Here is a 21,129-nt window from a genome sequence, read left to right as displayed (position 1 = left end):
GTTTTCCTGGTGTTCTACTGGAATTTCAACAAATGCCAACCATGTTTCATGTTGTTTTTGTTCTTTTTTCCTTTTACAAAAATGTGAAAAAAAAGAACGCAGCTGCAGTGGCAGTTATTCCCTGTGGTTGCCTCTAAGTGTGAATATGATGAGACAAGTGTGAGTAAGTCAGATGGAAAGTCTCCCTCATACAAGTATGCAGCTGTCTTGTCTCACCGGTCCCTGTTTAGGCCGTTGTACCACCACAGAGGTTTCATAGGATTTTGCGCTCTGTTTGGCAAAGTGGGAAACCGAGTCTCGCTGCAGTGTTCCAGCTTTGTGCTACAAAGTGCCTTGATTTAAAATGAATGGAACTGAAGAAGAAAACACACAGGCTTCCTCCTCCTCCCTCTCCCCCTCTCTTTCCCTCTGCCTACCCCTGTGTGAATCTGTGTCTGTCTCTCACCCGCAGCTCAATGTGATCTTCCTGGGCATCGCGCTCTACAAGATGTTCCATCACACAGCCATCTTGAAACCAGATTCTGGTTGCCTGGACAACATCAAGTAAGAGCACTCAGGTCACCCCGATATCCATTAAAGTCGCTCAGAAATAGCTCCGCTCATCACGCTTTTTGTAGCAGCGGAAGGAATGCCGGAGTACGAGCACGCTTGTGACAGGCTCGCTTCCACCAAACACACTTAGACATCTGAACCGCATCCCAGTGCAAGGCGACTTGGCCGTCTGTTTCCTTCACTTTAATGATCCCCACGGTGTAAGAGCAACTTTCTGATGGCACTGTGTTCAAGCCTCCCGCTTCCAGGCGGGTTGCCCTGTCTCGTCGCTCTTTTGATATTTTGAAACCTCATTAAAAGCACTTAAGGTTGTGAACGCCCAACCCGAGGGGCTGGGAGTGTGAGCCTGCAAGGTAAGCGTCTCCCATTATGCTGAAAGGTTGTGTCAGCCCGGGTTAAAATCAAACAGGTATTCTGTTGCGTCTCCATCATTTTCTGGAGAAACGCTGTTGTCTGCACGGGAAAAGGCCAAGAGACAATCTGACAGACCTGACCTGGTGTTATCTCCGTGTCAACATGCTGCCCATGAATATTCATTTTGTGTGTGTGTTTCAGGCTGTTTATCTGCCTTTGCCTGACTTCTTACTGATAATGTGAATGCTTGAGGGACAGTAATGATTTTAACTGAGATGCAAACTTTCTTTGATGTTTACAATTTGCAACTAAATCTTTAAATACTTAAATTTGCTCTTCAGGGAGTTACTGTTACTGTCAAGTTTCAGCTGTTACAAACTATAAAAGGAAATGTCCCTGTGCAGGCAAAGTCTTTGGGAAACTGCAATTTTTATCGTTTAAAGAGCAGAGGAAGTGAATCATAACTGTCAAGATATGGAATGTAGAAAATTACATTGTGACAAGCCTCAGTTCTAATGCATTATTTGTGATATTTAATGATTTTAATGCTTTAGATTGGCAAAAATGTCCAATGAGTGATGACTTTTGCCATTTTGTCCAAGAAAATTTCAACTTTTAATATCTAACACATTTTCAAGACTACTGTGCATTTTGAACAACACTGATAAGACGATGTCATAAGCTCATAAGCAATCACTTAGTCGCAGACGAAACTTTCCATTTCGCTGCTTTCTGGTAGTTTTATTGTAAATGTAGATATTGTGCATCAAACATCAGGCCTGGGAGCGAACATTGGTACACCGAAGGATCCAATCTCGTGTGTAAAAATGACTAATCAGACTTTTTTTAACGCCAATCAAAGGAACAACACATTTATAACTCTTCTGTGGATTGCTATTTTTTTTTTTTTTTAGAGCTATCACTGGATATAACCCCATAGTGAACCTTGAGCTGAGCAATCAGTGCTGGAGCACCGATCACGTTGATATCAAAATATCATTCTCGCAGCTGTTCTCTGGGCGTTAGTTGAAGAAATAATGTGCGTTAAAGAAGCTATAGGCCAATATTTGCCTAAAGAGAACAAAATGTTACATTAGATTACAGATCAGCCTCCTGGAACAAATGGAAACATTTGGATTTTATGGTTTTGTGGTTTATAGGTCATTTTGCGGTCAATTTACTAATCAGGGTTTGTCAACATCAAATTTGTCTGCATGTGATCAAGGGGTTATGGCTAGATGGAGTATGCATGCCAAATCTTCTCAACAGTGAGATGATAGGAGTTAAAAGATTAGGCAAATGCTCTGAATATGACTGTGATCAGTTATGTAATTCATGTTGCTTGCCAATCCAGTGCAGGATTGTTGCTCTGGACTCATCATCTTAAGTCACCACAGTGCATTTAACATACCTAAACCCAAAGAAGCAACTGGACAACATAAAAACACATAGACCTAAGGTTGAGTATTATCAGTATGAGGGACACCTTTTCACATTGCAGGTCATGTGATCATGTTTTACTTTTGGGGTGCAACTCTTTCTGGACTTGTGTTCTGCTCCTCTGAAAGACTTCTCTTCATGTGAATCATTTCATCTCGTATACTGGCTCAACTACACTTGTAAAAGTTTCATACCCAAAAAGAGTTTGAAAAGTTTTTTTGTGGGTTTTTTTTAAGCTTCCTTTACCTTGTCAAATGACACAGCCTTTTGGGTCATTGTCTTTGACAGAGACTCCAGGTACCAGGACTCAGGGCAGCCTCTTCCTGCAGATGGTGTAAAGTTGTTTTGCTGCCTGTTTGCTATGATGGATAAGGGTGTGCGCTCTGTTTTCTCGCTGTCTGCCTCACTTTTTTTAAGCCACTCTGGACACATTAGTCTGCTTTATGGCCAGTGTTATGGCCTTTTTTTTTTTTTATCCTCGTCCTCCTCCTCCTCCTTCTTCTTTTGTGGCATCACATCACCGGTGGTGTCCCAGCACAGTGGCCCCTGTCTGCCCCATTCCTCTCTGCCAAGTGATACATGCATAAAAAACAATCTTCAGCAGACCCAATATAGCAGACCGTGGTTGTGCCTTGTCAGGCCACAGTGTGCCAATGTGGTTTTTTTGGGGGGGGTTTTCAGAAGTATTTTTCAGGATGCTGCCGAGCCAACCCTTGCTCTCTTTATTAGCTGTTGACAATGGATGTTCAGAAAGAACATAAATGAGCATTTGCATTACAGGTCAGGGATTTCCATATTATTCAATTACACCCTTGTTGGGCTTGTCATATTTGGTAACTTCCTAAATGTCTCAGCTAACTTAAAGGAATGCATTCATGCACGCCAAATAAAGGTCAATAATGTGCAGTGTTGGAGGACATCAAACAAATTCAAGGACACTCCTGTATGCACAGGGACAACATGCAAATGCTACATATAAATGCATGGAATCTAATCCAGAACTATGAGGCAAGAGTGCTAACAAGATTGCACAATATATTGCAGCAGGAGGTTAACCTATTTAACTTACAAAAAAACAAAGAAACATGCATTAATTTGCAAATAACTTTAGCAAGTGTGAAGAAAAATAAGACTCTCTGGGACAGTGGTGGCCTAGATGTTAGGGGGAGCAAAATTCCAATCCCTCCACAACTAAGTCATTGACTCTCTTTATTCCCAAAAATAACCCAACAATTACCCTAAAAAAATTATAATTACTTATTATTAAAATACAAAATGGTGTCAGCAAGTGTAACACATTCCAAGAATTCAACTCATATTTATGTCCATACAAGTCCCTACATTAACAAAGTACTGCCTGATTAAGTGTAATGCGTCACTTGCACTGCTACAGCAGTACCATGGAGACTCAGTACAAACCTGACTTTAACTGAAAAGCGCTGCTGATGTTTGCATTCAGCCCGTTCAGTCTTGGTGTGAATTGCAAAATTGCATTTTCCTATTATATTGTTGTTTTAATTGTTACGACTGTCTCCTTGCTCCTTTTCTATGTGGAGATTGCATGTTCTCCCTGTGTAATCCAAAAACATGGGATTGGCTCAAGCGCACTTGACCTGAAGTTGGACGAAGCTGTCATAGAAATATTAGTTTCTGTCAAGTCATCTAGTAACTGTTGGATTAGGATTCTGAAGTTGTTTTTGTCCTTGTTACTTCCAGAAATGCTACTTGCAGTTGGCAAAGTTAAAATTAGGTTTTGATACTCAACTGCATTGTTGATATTCATGTGTTCATCCAGACTTGACAACTCCTGCTGTGGTCATGTTGTTTTAGCACACTGTCCCTGCTGCCTGCGTCCTTCCTCTCCTTTGAAAACAAACAGCTGTGCGCACAGTCTGTGTTCTGACCACCAGCAGATCTTCTTAAATAAGCTGTGAGCTTAAACAATAGCTTCTGAAACAGAGGCGTGTGCACAGCATGTTCACACAGTGACATGTGTATATGTGCAAGTAAATACGTGCAACCAATCTTGAGCAGCCACTATGAGTCGCACCACCTGCTGCCCACACAGACTCCCCCCTTGATTGAGTCTCCAGCCCCCCTGTGTATGCAGACGCCTCGGCCTGAAAATAGATTGCTGTAAAGAGTTCCTTGATGAAGCTTCCGACCACGAACTGCAGGTACATCTCCGAGCAAAGCAACAATATTCTGAATATTAAAACTCCAGGAACGGTTCCGTCAAATCTGTCCAGAATGCAAGTTTGTGGCCCACAAAGACGCATTCCCTTTGCAAGGCGGTATATTGACCCAACATTTTTCATGTCTGCGAATACATGTTGGCCACCTATCTTTGTTATAGCAAGATGCATTGTGTAGTTTGTTTTGCAATATATATATATATATATATATAGACTGCTGGGGGTTTTCAGTGTCTTGTGATTTATAACACTGCATTCCCCTGAATGTACCAAGCAACTGACCTCCTGACCACCGGCTTCAACACACGCTGCGGTGTTTCAGAGGACCATTGGAAACTCCACGAAAGAAAAAAAAAAAAGATTTTAAGAAATAAGCATTTGTCAGCCCTCATTCATCTGAAGTTGTTTCAACAGATAAGCCTGACATGACAACACAAGAACATATATGGAATTGGATTATTTTTTTTTGCGTGTGTGAGTGCGTTGGATCATGGAAGAGTAATTTCCAACATGTTTTGTTTTGCACATCATTTGGTGATTGTTTCCTTCAGTGCTCAGATATTACAGTCAGATATGTGTTGAGCTTGTTGGAGCAATCACTGTAACCCCAACATCATGACCGAGTGGCACAAAACGACCTCAAAGCATCAGCCTTTCACCCATCATTGCCTTAAATTGTGCATGTGTGTCTCCCCAAGATAATTTATCAAGGTGATAATCATGATACCAGTGGTTAATTAAGTCAATTTAGCATAGTTTAATGAGGTATGACTTTTTTTGTCTCGTTTTTTTTTTTTTTTTGCTTTTTGGTTCCTCTTCATGGTTTGATGTCACATTTTCTGTTGAGATTTCATCACTCTGCCTTGTTTTAATATGAATGTTTCATCTCTCTTTTGCTGTGTATCTCTTTCTCCCCTCTCTGCCTTTTCTTTCTCTTTTTTGATTAGCACTCATATCCTGCCTTTTTATGTTATGCCGTATTTATCTTTAACATCTTTCTGTTTTTCATCTCCCATCTCTCTCTTTTTTTTTTCTTTCCCCTCCTCATTTTAGCTACCGTTATTATGATGGATGTGTTATTGTAGAATGGCACTGGTAAGATGCAACATCTCGCAGTAGCGGGTGTAGAGTAGAATTGATATTGTGTTTGATGTGTTTTTTCCGTCTTCAACCCCGTAATGGAGACAGCGGCTGCCACTGCCCTGTGATTCATGCATTGCAACATGACTTTTGCAAGGCTGCGATTTTTGACGAACCCACCTTGCCTCTGCGCACAGCACATTTGCAACATAGTGAATCCAGTCATGGGTTCATATCGATAAGAAGCTTTAAAATGAGTCGCACAAATGCTGCAATGCACAAGACCGTCTCCGTTGTCATCAAAAAATTTCCCACGGTTAATGTCTTCAACACTTTTCAGGCAATTAGCATTTCGAGGATACCTCCAGTTAAATAATTAACACCCTGTTGGGATGATCACAGCAGGAACATCCCACCAAGCATCTTCATGCAGATGTAAAACAGGATTGAATTGACCCGTTGCAATCTCATTCATAAATGATCTGTGGCAACGCTGTGAATGGCACCTCCAGCAAATTAAATCATTTTGGAAGGAAACAGGTAATTTGATGCCACAGTCCAAAGAGTCAGAATTGCTCAGTTTCTTTTTCTTTTTTTTTTTTTACCATTTTGGCTCAACAATTAACATAATATAGCTTCTCTCAGCTTTCTGGGACTGAAAACATTCAGCTGCAGCACTCATGGATGGATTGTCTGTCTATTTTAACCAGCAATTGAGATGGATCATTCATTTGCGTGACAAGCACAGATGCATCTAAATACCTAAATTGCTCAAATTCTTTAAAAAAAAAAAAAAAGAAAAGAAAAATACACATTCACTCAAAACATTCAGAACTTAATTTGCCTAATATGCTTAACGTAAACAATTTTAAACCTAATCATGCGAAGAATATGAGAACATCAGTAAGTGACATTGTATTAGTAGCTTTCAGGCAACAAGCCTGACACAATAAAACACCTACAAAATGCACCTGCTTCATTTCTGAGTGAGCTGTTGTGCTTTTCAGTGACTGCTATGTCATGTCAGGAGTCATGCCTGGAGGCTGCTACCATGCAGCCTTCCAAATTACCCAGTTTTTTTTGTTTTGTTTTGTTTTGGTTTTTTTAAATCTGATAAGTCCAGGAGAAGATAAGCCATGTGCTGATGCGTGCTGCAGCCTCTTCATATCCTGTCCTTCCACCTGTATTTCTTATGACCTCTTGCATCCCAATTGCCCACTATCCTTCCAACCAAACTGCCACTAGATAGAGGACAATATTCCCTCCTTTTTTGCGCCCACCTCTCGTGTTCCTGTGTCCAATCTGGGGCCAATCGCTTTGATGAAGTACCTCTCCCGCCAGGTCATTAAGACAGCCCTGGGAAAATTATGTTTAATGGTTGCCCTGGTGAATTCATAAATCATTTATTTTTTTCCCGCACACCTGGCCCATTTATAACTGCTTAAATGTGAAGGTCCGCCAGCATTTATGAGAGTACCTCGATACTTCTGTGAACTGGGATAATTATTGTGAGCACTTGTATGTCCCTCACTAATCTTTTCCTGAAATGGATGAATGTCTGCTCTTGATGTCTGGATGTGAATGGAGCTTCAGTCTGTACTACCAAAGTCATCCATTTGCCCTCTTTGTGCATTCTTTCCCTTCTTATGTCTGAACATGTGTGTGGTATTTATAGCCAGTTGTCGTGTTTTTGCACCTCCCTGTCATTTCTGATCTGATTTATTTCTGTTTTTCTTTGTTTGAATTTGTTCTTCTCATATTTCTCAGCTATCAGGATTATGAACCTGAGATCAAGTAAGACAAAATTGGAAGGGCTCCTTTTCCCCCATAACGCCATCTTTCATTTACTCCTTCACATGAGCAAATCAGCACCCAAATCCATCTGGCTGCCTCTCTGAATCATTAACATGATTTATGGCGAAGCACTCAGTCATGTTGAAGGCCGTATTAGTGTGCGCACAGTGCTCAGGTCTTAGACACACATAACCCACAGATGTGACAAGCAAGATTAGTTTTAAATGGCACCTGTGCCATCACAGTGCAATGTACAGATACATTAATACTGCAATGTAGAGATTAGCATCCACTTCAGTGAAGAACATAGGGGCACTAACCAAACCGATGAGGTTTCATGACTTTGGGTGGAGTTTTAAAACTTAATATGGACAAAATTGTGCAACATGTTTAAATATGAAACCATTTTTTTTTATTATTATTATTATTATTATGAGTGATCTAGGAATTTAACTGTAAAAGTCATGTTAACACAAGGTTTTTATTAAGGCAATTGCCAATAGACAACAAAATATGGTGATTCAGTCGCCTGAACTGCTAAATTTACTCCATGATAGGCAGCTAAATTGTTTCAATAAATACAACAGGCTGAATTTAACACAAAAAAATTGTTGAACAACAATTGACTGCTTTTCTTTCGAAAAAAAAAAAAACAACATATTGAAGAGGTACATAATTACTGAATGCTCAAAAAGTTTTGAATGACTACGACAGACCTAACTTTCAATAAAAATCAGGTTCCGATTCAGTTATCCATCTGAAACTAATGTGCATATAAACGACTGTCATCCACAAATAGTAATTACTTGTAAATTACTCATGAATGGTCTGCACCATTATTACAGCAAAATGTTTTGTGATATAAATTACTTTTATGCTCAGTCCCACTTTGACCTGTTAAGAATTTGATGTACATCATCAAAATGCTGGCCTGTTCATTTGTGTTATTTGCCGATACAAGCATTAATTTTCTCATCACTTCATATGTTCACAAAGGCAGAACAGGGTGACACTACTTTAAACAGTGTGCACAATGCCATTAGCTGAATTTGTGTATTGTACATGCTCGAAGCTTGTACATGCATCCTCGTACATTTAGGGTCTTTTGGATGAATCTGATATTAATTTCAACTCACAACTCACCTATCTGACACACAAGGAGTCATAATAATATCAAAAGGCTGCAGGTAAAATACCACTTCCCAATGTAGTGTGCCCACGCACGGATGGGGTCACTCATTTTTAATATTGGTTGTCCTTAAGCACTTTAAGTAATACTCTTAGCTTTTGAGTAGGAATTTACAGACTGTCTAAAAAATTTAAAAAAACTCTCATCGACTTATGAGGATTTTTATGGTCGTCGGAGGCATTTCAAGTAGTCAGCATCATTATCAAAAACAACTGAAATCAGGAACCAAATTAGATAAAGTAGAATCATTTGGGGAAAAAAATGAATTTCACCATTCTTCCATTTTGTCCCTTTTCTTCCGTATTCTGAAACAGATCTGATTGCTTTTTGTAGATTTCGACAAACGCATATTTAAAGTTGCCGATGTCAATGTATTTTCTAAAGTATTTCCATTGAACGTGACTTTCCGAAGTCATTTCACCCAACAAATGACCTTGAACTGAGCAACTTGTATTCAATCGTGTCTAAAAGAACAATTTCTTCACATTTCAGATCGTGGGTGATTGGTGCCATCGCCCTGCTCTGTCTGCTGGGGCTGACTTGGGCCTTTGGCCTGATGTATGTTAATGAGAGTACGGTGGTCATGGCCTACCTCTTCACCATCTTCAACTCCCTGCAGGGGATGTTCATCTTCATCTTCCACTGTGTGCTGCAGAAGAAGGTACGGATCTATTATTAGAGGACGGTATGTGACCTTAAGCTCAGTCACTGCGATTGCCAAGAGGGATTGGAGTATCATATAGATGTTTGTCTAAAGTCTTTATACTTTGTAGAATAAGCACATATTGCATGTAAGAAGTCAGTAAAAAAAAAAAAAATTGTAATAATAATAATTTTAAGATGCCTCATTTGCACATCCACCCAAAATTTCTGAGCAATGCATGATCATCGTTTGGGGTGTCTTTTTGTTGTTGTTGTTGTTGTTGTTCTCATGCAAAAATAACAACTGTGTACAATTTATAACAAAGACAGGAAAACAAACCCAGCAGAGTCCATGATCAGCATTTAGATAAACTCCAGAAGACAGACAACTATCACGAGATATTTTACCATGCAATTCAAAATCTGTTGTTATTAACTGATATTGAATGCCACAACTTCCTGGTTAAAAGCTATGCCTTACATTACATACTGCTTAAAAACTCTTATTTATATATCAGCTATCATTAAATAGACATACAATAGACAAACTCAGCGAGACGCTGTATGTCTTTGTGCTTTATTTCATCCAGGTGCGTAAAGAGTATGGCAAGTGTCTGCGTACTCACTGCTGCAGTGGGAAGAGTGTGGACAGCTCCATCGGTTCGGTGAAGGGCACCGCCTCCCGCGCTCCAGGACGATATTCCACAGGGTCACAGGTTGAAGGACATTTATCATGCTCCCAACCTTACGTTTTCATTGCCTGTTTATTTTTGCATTCTCTATTGAATAATTTCTTCTAAAGCCATGCCTTTTGGTATGGGATTACATCGGAATCACGGAAATGATTGAATGTTTTCCCTGAGTTTCCATCCGGACCTGATCTTGAATAATACACAAAATGACATTTCCTCGGAGAACAAATGAGGAAGGGGGAGAAAAAAATAGATTTTTATCAACGACTGTGTGTGTGATAGATTTCGAAGAAGTGAAACTTATGTCCTTGTCTGGAGGTGATAACGGTAAAATGTAGTGCTTGTTAAACTAAATATTTTTAAAGTGCACAGTGTCAGCCTGCAATTTATTGCACAGTGATGCAGTGACGTAGTCGGCTGCACCTTTGTGAGAAATTTGTTCCCAAATTCAGATGCGACTGTCCCCGCCAACACATGTCAATTGTACGCAAGTGGTAAGTCGCCTTGTAAAGTAAATTGTTAATGGATTCCTCCCACGTTGACATGAAATATAGGATGAATTGCCATGATACACCATAATTGAACATCATATCCATATTCCAAACAGTGTAATTCCTTCCAGTGTTCAATTATAAATAGACTTTGGAGTGGAGCATGCAGTGGCAGCCCACGATACAAGCTGGATTCTGCATACAGATCAAAGCATTTAATTATACACAGTGCTTTGACAAGATGGCTCTAACCTCATGCTCAGTCGCTTTCTATGAGCGAGACAGGAATGGAAACACTCAGAAAGATGTGGTTGTTTATTGCTAACTCCAGGGCTTCTAAATGAATGTGTAATCAGCAAAGTACATTCTAACCCATCGGCAATGAGTGGTTCAAGTTTCTATTGGTTAGAAAAAAAAGTAGACGAAATGACGGTGTCATTTTCATCTTCTGGGGACAGCATGAGGTGCACCATGCCGATGAGATCGTCTGTGTCAGTAGACATCGCTGTTAAAATGTGTGAGCTGTGTGTTATCGGGGTTGACACGATGTCATTTCTGATGTGAGAAATGCTTTAAGCTTTGATGAATTAAAAACATGTTCCCGGTCTAAATGTCACCCGCCAGTGGAGGATTTCAGGAATAGATTAGGTGAGGTACTCTGACAGGTGCTCTAATTTCACTTAATGGGGATTGCAGTGGCAATACCTTATTTATGCTGAAAAAATGAGGTATTGAAGACAGACGAGGGAAAACATAGTCTTGAAGGCATTGGTTCATTTATCGCCACAGCTATCCTAACATTTTTAGCTTTTTTTCTTTAACCAGTTAATATATTACATTTTGCATTTGGGTATCCCACCCACAATAACTTGCTTGTTACAGTAGTGTCAAGCCTTCAGTCTGTGGTGAAAGGACACAGCATAATTAATGGAATTACAGCAATCACGCCGGAAATGTCCTAATATCCCTCCACAGCCAAGGAGAACTCTGCACGCACGTGTGAGGCTGAGCGCTGTTAATTCATCAACGTGAACAAGCGTTATTTAATTAAGATTGCGGCTGACCTCATCGATTGGGTAGATTTATAGGGCTAGGACCGTGTAACTAGCATCCAGTCAGAGATCCTCAGAGGGAGATGCAGATGGGAACCTTGATGTTGTTGCTGGCTGTTGGGCCAAGGCACACGAAGAAATCCACAATGATAGCTACGTAATTAGAAGGCCAACAAAAACATAATCAAATGTGAGTATTTCCATCCCTGTAAGTCAGAATACATCCAAACATGAACAGATATGCTATCCAAAATTATCCATATCTGACAAATATGAAATTAGCTGTGAAGCCTTTTACCACAGAGTAGGATGTATTCATTTCTGATATTCAGACCCTTAGCTTGTGCAACAGCCCGTGGGACTCTGTCATGATTAACCAGGATGAACCCTCCTGAATTGAGCTTTTGCAATCCCAGACACCAACTCAGAGAGCTTGACTGATGACTTTATTATTGACTGACCTATTCCCGTGTTCATGCCTGTCTTTAATTGGAGGTTACTTACCCCTACACCAGACTGGGTTTTGGAGATTAAGGGCTAAATTTGAATGCAAAACAAGCTTCCCTGTCTATCAACCTTTCATTGAGGTTATGGGAGGTGAGCTTATGCTTGAGAAATCTACTGAAACTAATGAAATTGCTTTTGTCTGGATGACTCTTATTTCTTTATTTTTTTTCTTTATTTTTTTTCTTTTCCCCTTTTCCCATGCGTAGACTTTTATGTTGTGTTACTGACAGCAGTCAGAGTGAATAATCTGATTTGCTTTGGCATGTTGTTTGTTTCCGCAGAGCCGCATCCGGAGAATGTGGAATGACACAGTCAGAAAACAGTCCGAGTCCTCTTTCATGACCGGCGACATCAACAGCTCGGCATCACTCAACAGAGGTACTTCATGTCATGCAGCAAAATATTTCTTGAATGACTCCACAGGACCTTGGCCTTCACCTCACGCGTTATGACTAATGAGAAGAAGAAGAAAAAAATTTGTCCCACAAAAGCAACAGTATTTTCTTAAATTGTAGTTATAATTGCTTTCCTCTTCATGTGACACAAGGGCTCTACAGAATTAAAAGCAATTAAAAGCTAAGCTTTCAAACTGCCAACCTTGATCCAACATTTCAAGTCAAGGGAAAGCAGTCGTTTCACGAAAGTTTGCCACAAATGCTCCAAATAATTAAAATTCTAAAGTTAAATGTGCTTTTTATTTGTTCTTACTTGACAGTTAATTATTAACAAATATTCAAGTTTTGACATTGTGGGAAAGAAATTTATCAAAACTGCTCAGGATTTTCATCTGTGTTTGTGCTTTGATTAGAATGGTTTTTAATTGTATAAAATACTGCTATTGCATCATGATTCACAGCAGAGATTTTCACAGAATTATCTTTGGAAATATCATTGTTCATATATTTTATTATGAATATTAAAATATTTTAATAATTGTATTACAGGGGTAATGGAGATCAATTAAAGTAATAAAATCTGCTTGAATACAACAGAAGTTACTACAGTTGTTTAACATATACAAATATTTACCAGATATTTCTGTTTAACAGTTTAGAAATGAGCGCAAAATCCTCTTTATTGGTTGGATCCAAGCACCTATTCACTATACTATCTTAAAAATAGCTCTTAGAAGTCTGGGATTCAATCTACAATTACTACTTAAATGAAGTATTAGCAGTATGAAAGTTGGAGGGCTAGTGGGCTCTGTGTTGTTTTGAGTATCTACCAGAAAAGTATGAGTTGTCACAGATATCACCAGCTACTAAGTGATTGCCATGCACTTTATCAAACTCCAAATGAAACTTGTAGTTTTAGTGCATCTGATGAATGTGCTGAAAGCACCTCCTTATCTCTCCTTGCCATTGAGCAGTGGAATACCGTGCCATCTGGCTGCAAAAGCTTTGAAACAGAAACTGGGCATGGTCTCAGGAAAGTGCTGAATAACAAGCTGAGAATCAATTCAGAGGGATTCTCTCTCAGGGGCACGTTAATAAAAAGTATTTTACCATAATGCATTTGACAGTGAATGGAGTTAACATTGGAGCCTCTCAGGTTGTACAGGAAAAACTCTACACAACACTTCATCTGACACCGAGCAGCAAACCGGCGTCCTCGCTGGCATCTCTCCCCGACACTCTTCCCCCAGTCATCACATTTCATGATGGAGCGCTCGAGTTCCACGCCGCTCGCTCTCTAAATTCGCTCTGGGCTCCTGCTTGTGTCGACGCTAATGCATAGTTACAATGATGGATTAATGTTCGACACAGTGAGGAAGTGTCATGATCTCAATAATTAGGCACTCAGCTTAGCGCCATCAACAGACGCGGCCCTTATCAATTGCGGAGCGGGCTGGATCGGGGCGGGAGGTGGGGTACACGGGTCCACAAGCTGAAGGAAGAAATCTAACACAGATTTTCCACAAAGAACAAAGGGGGGAATTATTAATGCACGTTCATACCAGTGGCTTCTTACCAGGCTGAATGTGTTAGAAAAAACATCCACATGGACTCGAGTGTGTGCGCTGGAGAGTGCACAAGTATCATAAGAAACAGATACAAAGAGCATTGCACTCATCTATGTCAGCTCCCGTGTTGTTATTAAGGAATTATGCATCGAGGAGCAAACATTTCTTGCTGATTTGTCCTTTTTACCCCCCCACCCCCAGCCCCAACCCCACACTTACAAGTCTGATCTTGCAACCTACACTCTCGCTCCACTCGTCTTCAGAGCAGTCATGCAATCATCTTGATAGCGTAGCACGTTTGATTTATCCCAGTATTCGGGGCCATAGCTGCACAGTCGGTGTGATTTTTTTTGGGGGGGTAATCGTCCAATTTAGACAGACACAATACACGGTGGGGATCTGTCACTGTGGGGATTCAAAAAGGGAAGCTGGTGTTTATTGAATGCACTGTAATTAGGAAAAGCTGTATCAGCAACAACAAATTACAGTTTATTTTTTTCTTTAAAAATCACAACAGCATTATGTTCGTTGATCGAAATGAGAGCATCCCTAATTAATAGCGAACTCCAATGAAAAAAAAAAAAGACAAGACTAAATCAACAGTGTTTCTGTTAAAATAAAATTAATTTAGGAGGCTCTTCCAACCAACATGGGAGCTACTTGTGCAATTAAAGCACTGTCAAGAGTATGACCAACTTCTGAGAAGATGACTCGCAAGGTAAAAAAAATAAAGTAAAACGACTTTCTTCAATTGGTGTGACAGATTAGGAGCATGAGAGAAGAACAGTGCAATCCGCCCCAGGATCTAATTGCTGTGTACTCGTACCTCAGATAAAAGTAGCTTACCCACTGTGGCATCATGCATACTGGATGCACATGCACGTATCGCCCTCACAAGCCTCGAATTTTGTCTTCTTTAAAAATAATAGCATCACATCAGGCTGACGGGAAGGGGGGGGGGGGGGGGGTTCTTGAAAACAGGAAACGAACGAGACTTGCAAAATATTTTCGGCACACTTGATATTCCGCCTAATGTATTCAAACACTTGGAAAAAATAAATTATTTTTATCATCAGCGAAGGAAAAACAAACATTAGGGAATCGGCACCATTCATGTTTGAGATTGCAGCTTTCAAACCTGCCGCTAATCACCGTGCTCAGACTGCGAAGGTTGCTTTGGTGCGCTGGCACACGGATGGGAAACTGATGAGTCATTCGGCTGAGTTCCTGGCAGCGAGGAACTGAACACAAGCATGGCATGAATTGAAAATTAGCCTCTGTGGTGTATATGAGAAGGAGGTGAGGCTGCAGCACTGCAATGACCATTTCCACTAACGACATTGCAATACATTCCAATGCTCTTATCAAGAGCTTAAAGGAAACGTCTGCTCATAAACTCACCCAAAGAAGTATAAGATGTGGAGGAGCTAATCATTAATAAGGTTCATTTGCACTATTATAATGTATCATGTTTTACCCAGACTTTTGGACAAAAATATATTTAACATAATTATTTTCCAGCATGCATTCTTCCTTGGAATTTTGAGAAGAAATGACATAAAATAAGCTTTAAATGCACAGTGACGATAATATTTATGTTTCATAATGCACTGTTTTGGAATGGGATAGTGGGACATGGGATTAATTGAAGTAATACAAATTTGTAGAATCGGCTGTGAAATAAAATTATAATAGTATAAGAAGTATTTCTGAGCAAAAAAAAAGTAGAATGGCCTTCACCTTCAAAACCATTCAATTGTGCATATCAGGTGGTAAAATGTGTTCATTTTGATTGGCATCAATAATGACATTATTATATTTCAATGAGACAGCCATGAAGTTAATCGTTCGATTTAATAACTGTTGCTTGTTGTGAGTTTAGAGTCAAAGGCTTCAGAGTTGACATCACTGAGCGGAATGTTGATGCATAATTTTTGTGTTAAATTCTTGGTATTTTTGGGAGGGAAATTAAGCCAAATATCATTGTGATACTCTCCAGCTAAAACAGCTGAAAGTTTTCAGGGATTATTCAGCTTTTTACAAACTATGGTGCATAAATTATCCTCCAAAGCCTTGTTCAAATCCTACATTTGGTTGCTGTTACGATTGTCTAATTGTGATTAGATGAGAAAGTCCCCCAAACAAATAATTTCCATTGGAAGTCATTATGGTTGCTGGCCCAAACGTTGATAACACCTTCAGATGCCCACCCCCCCACATGATGAATCAGGAATCATTGCCACAACCACCTTATTTTTATTACCTGATTGGCAGATTGTAGAATACATTAATCCACAGAGCTGTTTCTAACATCTGCCATTGTTAGTGAGACGTACCACAACCGTAGCAGCACTGGAACCCTGCATATTTCTGCTTTACCTCCTTTGCCTTCTTAGCTTACACAGATTTCTGTGCCTCTGCCTTGATGCCGGGTTTGTTTCAGTGTCCTTGAATGTAATGCAACAGCGGAACAGTCGCTAATATTGCTGAACGCTTTTAGTTTCAATGAATCATTCCATCTGAAATAAATATAAAACCTATGTTTATCTTTATTAAAAATGTAGACCTTGACAAACCATGATTTAAGAAAACCAACCTTTATGTCTTTATCATTTTGAGCCCGAAGGCTAACGCTTGTATTGAGTGATGACTGTATTTTGTCCTTTTTGAAACTCAACAGTACCTGTGTTGTGTTGGCCATGCTGCTGGTTTCTTTGTAATATACATGTCTGCTAACACTGATATGCCGCCTGAGCGTGGAGCACAAAATGGAATTACTAATGGCCGACATTAACAGTGCCGTTAACACATGTTCCATTGGTGCCATTAGCCATGTCAGTTCAGCTCTGCCACTTTTCATGTAGTTAAAACCCTCCACATTAAAGAACATGTGATCATTTGAATGTTAATGGCTGTCATTGCTAAGCTGCATCTTCCCAACTGATGTGTATGTTCTCTCTTTCTCTCTCTATCTTTCAATTTATCTGCTCACCCACCTCTCTCTGTCTCTACACTTTTCTGTCTCTGTCTGGCTGCTCCAGGGGCTATGGCTAACCATCTTATACCTAATGCACTCCTACGTCCTCATGGCACTAACAATCCCTATAATACATTGCTTGGGGAATCGGCAGTCTATAACAACCCTCTGGGCATGTACAACACACAAGGTGTGCAAGCTTATTTTCATTCTTTAACATTGTAGCTGTGAGCAGTGTTTTTTTTTTTTTGCTTGTTTTTTTTAATTTTTTTTTATTTCTTCATATCTGGTCCTGGAGAAACTGTGAGGTGACACATCTTTGTTCTCATTTTGGAACTAAAAGAAAGTTGACGTCTGGAGATTTGGAACTAATAGACTAGCATTAAGCTGAAATGGTGGCGTTCACCTTGGAGAGTTTTTACGGGGCTTTAATTAAGGGAGAGAGAAAAAAAAAACACTGCTCTCAATGTCTTGTATCTCTGAACAAAGTATAGCTTTATCATAAAAATCCTGCAGGTCTGTTTTTCTGTGGGGTTTTTTTCCTTGGAGGTGTATCTTGGCTTCGAGTTAGGGCATGCAATCCCGTTGCAGAAGTCACACTTGCTTTTGGCTATTTGGCCAATTTATAAAAATGAAGAAATCCTTTGAAATTAAAAACAAAAAAAAGAGTTATGCCACAGGGGGCCAGATACATCACCATTCATTTATTTAAATTTTTTTTACTGTGCTCAAATGTTGTCAGTGAAGCTTGTGTGCCATGTCTTTTGTCTCTTTGTTTTCAGTTCGGCCTTTTGAGTTGGTTTTAATGAACTATCAAGCCTTGTCGATTTGTGATAAAAGATAAAATAATTTAAAATGCAAGTCAGTTGTGTTGCGGGTGGAGCATTAGAATAATAATCAGGGGGTTAAAGTGCTTTGATCACTATGGTAACACTTTGCTAAGACTTTGCTAAGAACCCATACTCCGCAATCTTTTACCTGAAAAATTTGATCTGCATTTTATTTTACATGTTTTTAAGAAACTGTCTTTTAATCTGGTCACTATTACCCCATGATAAATATTATATCTGAGCAATAAAAACCCATCTCAGATCAGTGAGCAAGACATCCACTTTTTCCTATATGAGTCTGACAGTTGAAAAGCATTTTTTTTTCCTTTTCTGCAGCACTTATTATTTTATTCCAGCTCGCCACAGTCAATCTGAAATTGCTGTAACTTTGTGAGTCTATAAAACTCTGGAACTCGTGTGAAACTGAGATGAAAACTCTTGCAGATCTTTGATCAGTAGATAATTTATGTATGCAACACAAGAACTGTGTTGGAACACTTGATGGAGGTCTTATAATTCACTTACATTGCCAAAGATGAGAGAAAACAAATACACGGAAGAATGTAAATGCTAATGCATCAAAAGATTTATTTGTGGATTTGAGGTGTACATAACTCCGCAACATTTTGCTTGAACGATCTTGAAGAAAAACACATTTTCCTGTGAATTTTGAAGTGTTGAGGCTCTCTCTTTGCAGAGTTTGCATGGTGACATTAAGCAGTTGCATTCCAGATACATTTTCTTGATTCGTCATCAGCATACTGTATGTGCACATTTCTCTTTCTACCTGTCACTGTTATGCTTATTGTGTTTTCTTTTTTCTTCTTTCCTTTCCCTCATGCTGTCCCTAAAAGAGCCCTACAGAGAGACAAGTATGGGAGTCAAACTAAACATTGCTTATCAAATGTAATTGACTTTGGCTTTACTTTCTTTTCACTCAATGCTGACAAAGGAGTAATGAATACTATGTCGTTCCCTTTGGAAGTAGTACAATTCTTTTGTGACAAAGGCCCCTCACTATCGCAAGCAGATCTTTAGGGGGGGGGTCACATCCCTGCACTGTTTAGTTACATTTAATGCTTTTTACAGTAAATACCCAGTGGCCCATTCATATTACTCTCCAGTTACAGGCAGTGTGTGGATTCACATTAACGTTTCAGAAGGCACGTCGGTATAAACTGATGCATGGTGTGCCTTTGTTCATGTACCTAAATCTTTTTCTTTCCATTCTTTCCATTGATATATCTTTTTATATGCCTTTCACTTTGACGAAGTCGCTACACTTCTTGAAGGTCTGAAAAATGCAACTTGTCAAATTTTGAAGAGGTCAGACTTCGGGCTTGACACTTTTAACAAGCTGGATGTCCTTGTCTGGGCCAGTTTGAATTACCCTCTGATATTTACTTTGATGTTGATAGTCGAGTTAAGTTGATGAAATATGAAGGCGACATGTCTACACTACAGAGAAAGTAAAAAGTCTCCCTTTTTCCACTGAGGTTTGAATCTGAAATATATTCACTAATTCATGTTCAGAGCGGCCGTTAGTCATGTTCACATGGATAATACACATGAATATTTAGTTTTCTTTTTGTTTTACTTTATAATGTTATATCGCGACGCTCACATGGGACAATATGGATGGGGTCTAGTCTTACTGCTGTTGCTCTGGTTTGTGTTTAACTTTCAGTGCATGGCTTTGATTTTATTACTGTCTTTGTTTGAATGAGCTCTGTTTTTTTCCTGTGCGGTGCTTGAGGCTTGTGTTGTGCTGTGTTGTTTTGCACATGCTGTATATCAATGTTTTCATCACCACCAATATTTGGTTAGATTTAATGACAAGTTATATGGATTTGAGTTTGAAAGATCTTTTTTATTTTTTATTTATTTTTTATTTTGAACAAGGTAAGTGTACATTTATGTTGGAAGACTATTAGCCTAATCGTTATTACCGTCCCTTTGGTTTTCATCCAGATACTGTAGGGTTTTTATTTCCAAGTGCACTTTATAGAGCTGTAAGGGTCAGGACCTATTTCAGAATAAAAAGGCTCCGGTATTTGATGGGTGTAATTTGTGTTTGTAAAAATGGCTGACATTTAGCGGTGGCAATTATGTCTCATCAGATTTCTTCATTCTCATTCGCCCACTCTACCCTCCCCAACCTGTGTTTGTCATTCCAGAGGGAATCCTGAACAATGCCCGGGATACAAGTGTCATGGATACTCTACCACTGAATGGTAACCATGGCAACAGCTACAGCATCGCCAGCGCTGAGTACATGAGTGATTGCGTCCAGATCATTGATCGGGGCTACAACCACAAGGAGACCACCTTGGAAAAGAAGATCCTAAAAGAGCTCACTTCTAATTATATCCCCTCCTACCTCAACAATTCCCACGAGCGCTCGACAGAGCAGAACCGAAACCTTATGAACAAGCTCGTCAATAACGTCAGCAACGGTGGCAAGGACAGCGGCTACGGGATGGGCCTGGGAGTGGGGATGGGTATGAATGTTGCGCTGAGCCTGGACGACCACTCCACCTTTGGTCCACACCATGACGAAGGCCTGGGTCTGGAGTTGATACGCGAGGAGTCAAATGCCCCGCTGTTGCCGCAAAGGCCGCCTCCGTCCCTGCCGGCGGTGGACAACCTTCACAATCACCTCCACCAGTCGGTGCCGCCGCCCCTTCCGCTGCCACATCATCCCTTCTCTTCAGCCACCACGTCCTCCTCATCCCGGAGGAGGATCCCGCAGGAGAACAGCGAGAGCTTCTTTCCACTACTCACCAACGAGCACACCGAGGACGAGGGCTCGTCGCCGACTCACAACCACCAGAGAGACTCCCTCTACACCAGCATGCCCATGTTACCCGGCCTGCCTGACGTGTCCGCAGAGTCCACCGACGGCTCCAAAGAAGGCAGTGACGCCAAGAGCCCAGAGGCCAGCTCAGACGATGTTTACTACAAGAGCATGCCCAACTTGGGCTCCCGCAACCATCTCCATCAGCTGCACTCCTACTACCAGCTTGGGCGAGGGAGCAGCGATGGCTTCATCGTGCCTCCCAACAGAGAGGATGTATCTCCTGAGGAGGCCCAGCAGGAGCCCTCGCACCTGGTCACCAGTCTATAGGTCCAAACCCCCTCCAATATGTACCCCTTCCCCTCCCAGCAGCCCTCTTTTCTTCCCACATGTCTCCTTGTCCCATCAGTCTTTGGCAGTGGTAGCCGTTCTTCTTATTCTGTGTCCCGAAGACTGAGGCAAAGCAAAAAAGAAAAAAGAAAAAGAAAAGAAACTCTTGCTGTCACTGGACACAAACAGGATAACAGTCGCTGCGAACGGGGGGCTAAATGTGTGACTATATTTCTTTAGACAT

General features: G+C 40.3%; 1 protein-coding gene across 1 annotated transcript in view; it reads left to right on the top strand.

Moving 5' to 3' along the window:
• The window catches only part of LOC308147107 (adhesion G protein-coupled receptor L3), a gene marked incomplete at its 3' end in the record, with an annotated part of 169,030 nt that extends 148,145 nt beyond the window's left edge, over positions 1-20,885 (top strand). Inside the window, exons 17-23 of the mRNA XM_080519188.1 lie at positions 452-543; positions 9,097-9,265; positions 9,837-9,962; positions 12,270-12,366; positions 16,993-17,118; positions 18,613-18,630; positions 19,936-20,885. Of these exons, the coding sequence (XP_080375314.1) occupies positions 452-543; positions 9,097-9,265; positions 9,837-9,962; positions 12,270-12,366; positions 16,993-17,118; positions 18,613-18,630; positions 19,936-20,885 (1,578 nt within the window). The remainder of the gene's footprint in view (positions 1-451; positions 544-9,096; positions 9,266-9,836; positions 9,963-12,269; positions 12,367-16,992; positions 17,119-18,612; positions 18,631-19,935) is intronic.
• Between the last annotated feature and the right edge of the window lie 244 nt (positions 20,886-21,129).

Source organism: Blennius ocellaris, assembly GCF_963422515.1.
Source record: "Blennius ocellaris genome assembly, chromosome: 23".
Taxonomy (NCBI): domain Eukaryota; kingdom Metazoa; phylum Chordata; class Actinopteri; order Blenniiformes; family Blenniidae; genus Blennius; species Blennius ocellaris.
Note: the sequence above shows the minus strand (reverse complement) of the source record. Positions and strands in the feature narration are given on the sequence as shown.